The sequence below is a fragment of the Engraulis encrasicolus genome, chromosome 23 (assembly GCF_034702125.1).
Source record: "Engraulis encrasicolus isolate BLACKSEA-1 chromosome 23, IST_EnEncr_1.0, whole genome shotgun sequence".
Classification (NCBI taxonomy): domain Eukaryota; kingdom Metazoa; phylum Chordata; class Actinopteri; order Clupeiformes; family Engraulidae; genus Engraulis; species Engraulis encrasicolus.
Genome location: NC_085879.1, coordinates 41,271,203 through 41,277,887, shown reverse-complemented (window position 1 = coordinate 41,277,887; position 6,685 = coordinate 41,271,203). Strand labels below are relative to the sequence as shown.

At 46.5% G+C, this 6,685-nt stretch overlaps 1 protein-coding gene across 1 annotated transcript; it reads left to right on the top strand.

The window, feature by feature from the left end:
- Positions 1-331: 331 nt before the first annotated feature.
- LOC134440013 (uncharacterized protein K02A2.6-like) lies at positions 332-4,309 on the top strand. The gene is made up of 2 exons (XM_063189939.1): positions 332-557; positions 1,251-4,309. Exons 1-2 carry the CDS (start codon positions 332-334, stop codon positions 4,307-4,309), a joined length of 3,285 nt encoding a protein of 1,094 aa, XP_063046009.1.
- The last annotated feature ends 2,376 nt before the right edge of the window (positions 4,310-6,685 follow it).

Sequence of the window (6,685 nt, the reverse complement as noted above, 5' to 3'; positions counted from 1 at the left end):
GTTGTAGTATATTGTTAGAATGTTCTGTGATCGATTGCTTTACCCTATGAGGAGCGCATTCACTCAGTGTTCGATATGCTTTGCCTGACTTCAGTCTGTAGTATGTGAGCGGCAATAAATGTCACATACAAAGTGTCTCACCAGGTAAACAAGCCTCACCGTTTATTTTATAAGAGTAATAAGTACTCAACATGGTGTCAGAAGTGGTCTTTTCTTACTCTACATGAGACGCGAGACTACAATAGTTTTCGATAGATCCTCCGCTGTGGAAAAGAAAAGTTTAGTTTAATGTCTTCAGTGATCGAACGTACGTTAACGTTAGCTAGCTACGATGGACCAGTTTAAACCTCCAGCACCGCTAGTGCTAACCGGCAACATCAGCGAGAATTGGCGCCGATGGGAGCAACGGTTTCAGCTTTATATGACGGCTACGGGAGCGGACACAAAAGCTGAACCAGTGAAGACAGCCATTATGCTGCATACGGTCGGCGAGGAAGCGCTCGAGATCTACAACACAATGGACGTGTTTGTCGAAGCGGGTGAGGATGGACAGCCCGGTGAGCTAACAGTGAAGCACATATTGGATGCATTCAGAAAATACTGCATACCGAAAAAGAACATTGTATTCGAGCGCCATCAGTTCTGGTCACTACCGATGTCTGAGGGAGTCAACGTAGACCAGTTCGTGACTGAACTTCGCCAAAAATGTAAGAACTGTGAATTTGGACAAACTGAGAATGACATGATACGAGACAAGCTAGTGTTTTCTGTGCCAGACGTTCGCGTGAAGGAGCGATTACTGCGTGAAACGGACTTAACTCTTGATAAAGCTGTTGATATCTGTAGAGCTGCTGAAGTTACAAGATCACAGATGCGAGCCATGAGATCGGCGCAGCCAGAGGCATCCGTAGAGGCTCTTCACAAGGTGTCTGCCAGCTACGACAAGGGGAGAGTCGCCATGAAAAAAATGTCACGACCACCTGAGAGAAAGACACAGGCAGCCAGCAGCAATGTAAACAAATGCAGAAAGTGCGGCGGGGCGCACAAACCTCGTCAGTGTCCAGCATTCGGTGTCACCTGTCACAACTGCAACAAGAAGAACCACTACGCGAAGATGTGTGCGTCAACACAAGACAGAGGAGCCACTGCCCGGGGCGTGCACGATCTTGAGGTAGAGTCACTGTTCATATCTACAATGTCCTGTACTCAACCCAAACGCACTCAACAAGATAATTCGTGGTACACAACAGCCAACATAAAAGACACAGAGGTCAAGTTTAAATTGGACACTGGGGCAGATGCAAATGTGCTACCTCTGAGCATTTTGCAGAAGATTCCGGGTCCTCATCAGCTGCAACCCACACACATCACACTCGTCGCCTATGGAGGAACACGTCTGAAGCCGGAGGGCACCGTGAAACTTACCTGCGATGTGGCCAGAACGACGACAGATCTTCTGTTCTTCATCACCAAGCACTCCTCCACTCCGATCCTGGGCCGAGACGCATGTGAACAGCTGCAGCTGGTGAAAAGAATGCAGACCATCGCACTCAAAGCGCCAGCCACGAAAGAGGAGCTAGTGGACGCCTACCCCTCCGTCTTCAGTGGGCTGGGACAGTTTCCTGGGGTGCACCACATCCACACAGACCCACATGTGGCCCCAGTTGTGCACGGCTGCAGAAAAATCCCCATTGCTGTCATGGACCGGCTGAAAACGACGCTACAAGACCTCGTCGAAAGAGATGTCATCGCACCAGTGACGGAGCCCACAGAATGGGTAAATAGCCTTGTCATCACAGAGAAGAAAAACGGGACACTCAGGGTGTGCTTGGACCCTCGAGACCTGAATGAGGCGATCAAGAGACAGCACTTCTCAATACCAACCCCAGAAGAAGTACTACACCGGCTGTCAGGGAAAACCATCTTCTCCATCCTAGACGAAAAGGACGGATACTGGCAAGTGAGTCTGGACCAGCCCTCATCGATGCTCTGCACATTCAGCACGCCGTGGGGCAGGTTCCGCTTTAAGAGACTTCCTTTTGGCATCAAGTCCGCCAGCGAAGTTTTCCAGCAAAAGAACTGTGAGACATTCGGCAACATTGAAGGAGTGCACATCATTGCAGACGACATGATCATCGCCGCTGCGTCTGAAGAAGAGCATGATGCCATTCTACAAAAAGTAATGGACACTGCACAGAAAAACAACATCAAATTCAACAAAGACAAAATACAGTACAAAGTGGACTCAGTCAAATACATGGGCCATGTAGTCACCACGAAGGGAGTGAAGCCGAACGAGTCCAAGGTGTTCGCCATCAGAGACATGCCGCAGCCAGACGACAAGAAAGCACTACAGAGACTGCTGGGAATGACAAGGTACCTCTGCCAATACATCCCAAATGAAGCCAGCATCACAAGCCCACTCAGAGAGCTGCTACGAAAGGACGCTGCCTGGCACTGGAGCCACCAACACACCGCTGCATTGGAGAAGCTCAAGACCGCCCTCATGCAAGCCCCAGTACTCCAGTTCTACGACCAGAGCAAGCCACTCGCCATACAGTGCGACGCATCGAAAGACGGACTCGGCGCCTGTCTGCTGCAGGAAGGTAGGCCACTGTCTTATGCATCACGAGCACTCACAGACTCTGAGAAGAATTATGCTCAGATAGAGAAAGAGCTGCTGGCAATTGTGTTTTCCACCAAACGCTTTCACCAGTATGTCTATGGCAACACAGTGACTGTACAATCCGACCATAAGCCCCTAGAAGTCATCTTCAAAAAACACCTGAGCAAGGCACCAGGACGACTCCAGCGCATGCTATTGCAGCTCCAACGCTATGACCTGAGAATCGTCTACACAGCAGGCAAGGAGATGCACGTCGCAGATACCCTGTCCCGCGCTGTTGTCAGTGACTGCAAGGATGACGTGAAGGAAGACCTGTTCGAGGAGAGAGTAGTGCACGCAATGGAGGCCACAGCCGCACTCGACGAAGACACACTCTCAAAGCTCAAGGGGGCCACGGCGACAGACAGCACACTGCAACAGGTGATTGAGCTACACAAGAAAGGCTGGCCGAGGCGACAGCGCAGTGTTCCCACCAACCTACACCGGTACTGGTCGATGCGACACAACATCAGCATCAGGGATGGCATCCTGATGACTGGTGACAAGATTGTGATCCCACAGAGTGTGAAGGAGCAGATGCTTGACAGACTGCATCTCGCACACCAGGGGATACTGCGGTCGAAAGCGCACGCAAGAAAGGTGATGTACTGGCCAGGTATGAAGCACGACATCGAAAACCAGGTGGAGAAATGCCGCCCATGCCAACAAAACCAGCCACAAAATCAGAAAGAACCCCTGATTCCACACGAGATACCTGAGCTGCCATGGCTGAAGATTGGTGCAGACATCTTTGAGCTACACGGACAGTCATATCTCCTGATGGTGGACTACATGTCAAAATACCCAGAAGTGCTCAACTTACCTGACAAAACCGCCCACACAGTCATACGCAAAATGAAGACCATCTTCGCCAGACATGGAATCCCGAAGGAGCTGGTAAGCGATCACGTCCCTTTCGCCAGCTCTGAAATGCGACAGTTTGCATCGTCGTGGGGCATAAAACTCATCCACTCCAGCCCTGGATATCCACAGTCAAACGGCCTAGCAGAGAGAATGGTAAAGACTGTGAAACATGCACTTAAAAAAGCAACACAGGCCGGCACAGACCCGCACTTAGCTCTCCTGTCACTACGCAACACTCCAGTGACTGGAACAGAGTTCTCACCAGCACAAGTCCTGATGGGAAGAGTACTGCGAAGCACCCTGCCGACTTCCACAGCTGTTCTGCAACCAGCTGTGCCACACGGATTCCACTCACGGCTGAAAGACCTACAAGCCAGGCAAGTGCACTACTACAACCACAACACAAAGACACTGCCAGAGTTTGCTCCTGGTACTACAGTGCACATGTCAACACGTCGTGGCTGGGAACCAGCTACAGTCCTGCACAAGCGAGAGGAACCACGTGCATACAACGTCCAGACACCCAGTGGTGTCACGTTCCGGAGAAATCGACGTCATCTGCGGAGAATCCACCCCAGTCTTCATCGAGAGGACGACGACGATCTTCCAGAGCAGCCCATCGCTTCACAGAGAGAGGACAGCACATCACAGGCCCAGCGAGACCAACGCACACCAGCCTGTGAACCATCCAGTCCCACTCCAGCTGCGCCCACCTACAGCACCAGAAGTGGGAGACTCGTGAAGATTCCTGCAAGGTTCAAGGACTATGAGTTGAAATAACACTTGAGTCCTGCCTACAGATAAGTCAAGTTCTGACTTTGTTTATGTATACTTGTTCTTGTGTAATGAAGTGAATACTTACCCATTTTTCTTCCACAGAGAGACTGATAAAATATACATAGATAAACTGTCTTTGAAAAAAAAAAAGACAGACACATGAAAAAAAGAATCATCTGTGTCTTTGAAAAAAAAAAAAGAACAGACACATGGAAAAAAAAACATCATCTGTGTCTTACAAAAAAAAAAGAACAGAAAGACAAACGTGAATGAAAGATTATGAATGATAGAATGTTTTTAAATGAATTGTATGCCATGTGATCGACAGGTTGTTTTTACAGTATAAGAATGTAATTTAAAATGCTTAGGGCAAATGTTATATCTTGTGGTAATTCTTAAAAGGATCATTTAAAGATGCAGAACTACAGTAAAGTTAAATATGATTCTCATGCTTAAAAAGGGAGGATGTAGTATATTGTTAGAATGTTCTGTGATCGATTGCTTTACCCTATGAGGAGCGCATTCACTCAGTGTTCGATATGCTTTGCCTGACTTCAGTCTGTAGTATGTGAGCGGCAATAAATGTCACATACAAAGTGTCTCACCAGGTAAACAAGCCTCACCGTTTATTTTATTAGAGTAACAAGTACTCAACAGTAGTTGTTAGCAGTTAGCAACTTCGGTAGTTGCCAATGGGAAATTGCAGAGCCGTCTAATAAGAGTTGCGCAAACCGGGGACCAGGAAGTCGGTTGGTGATGTGATTCGCGTAGATTAAAATGTTTCTTAACAGTAAACTTCTGTTCGTTGGAAACTAACACAGAACCATCACATACCAAACAAAGATTAAGTACAAACAAATTACATTACCCTTACCACATTTTCTGTGTTCTACGGCCACCTCCTAGAACTAAGTAACTTCTAATAGAACTAAAGTCAATGGGGATTTCCATGTTAACGCTCCGTGAGGCTCCATGAGAGCCGCCATTGCTGTGGAAAGATTGGTCCACAGAGGTCTATGGGAGTGACGTGACTCTGTTATTAGATGGCTCTGGGAAATTGCATTGCAACCAACAAAGTAGCTACATAGTTAGCAGCTACGCTTTCCAGATATGCACCCCAGAAACACACAGAGAATGGAAATAGGAATGAAATTGACACATGCACGCACGCACGCACACACACACACACACACACACACACACACACACACACACACACACACACACACACACACACACACACACACACACACACACATATACATACACATTCTCAGAAGTACTACAGAAGGCTCAAGGACAAGTGATTAGGTGGCTACTATTTCCAAATGACCACAAAACATCTAATTATCATTTGATGATTAAAGATCATTAGTTAAGTTTCTATGAGGAAATCATCACCTCTGCTGCCAAGTCAAGCCCAAAGTGAAAAGATAAGGAAACAAAGTGGGATGGTATTACAGTAAAACAAGGGATAGGGCACACCCATATTGGTAGTGGGGGCCCTATATAGGCCTTATCTCCCTCCCTCTCCCCCTGGGCCCTGTGTGCAATTGTTCTGCCACTGGTTGAGATGCAGAGGGCTTTAACATGCTATAGGATATCTTGGTGGTTTTTTTTCCCCAAAGAAGTCATATGCAGCACTGCATACATTCAGGAGGACATACTGTACAAAGTTCATTTTTGGCAGTGTTAAATCAAATCTTAGAGAGTCAGGTTTAACTCTCCTCTCGTGGGGCCGATCATGAAAGTGTTGAGACAAGCTTCAAAATTCAGATAAATTACAGTGTAGCAAGGCAACAGAGAAGAAGAAGAAACACAACAACAAAAATGAAAACAAACTAACATGCAAACCAATAAATGAAACATTAGTTTCACTTATTTGTCTAGTTACTAATCCCCTTCATGGTTCCTTCTAATTCCTCCTAATTGCGTTCTAATTAAAATATGATTAGGCTGGAGACAGAGCCAATTAAAATATTACTGTCAAGTTTACACGATAAACAGAAATTGGGGTAAAGATCCTGTCTTACCCTTGAGAAGTTTAGTTTAGTTTTTTTTTTAATCCATAGCCAGGTGTACTTTTTTCTCTACACCCCTGAATTTTCCAGCTCACTCCTCAGAAAACTAAATACACATATCACTAAATCCATTTACTTTCCTTAAATCTCTTTTCGTCAACTGTAGGCCTATCCATCTCCCTCATCGCCTTTAAATGAGTAATATGCAAATTAACCTGCTTTTCATAAGCTTAACACCTACAATTTCCTTTCGCCATTCAGCTTTCACTTGGACTTGGTTGAGTCCTTTTATAGACATTTTGATAGAGAGTGGGCATTATAATTTCAGAAGCATTTATATCCTCTAGTGCCTGTCTCT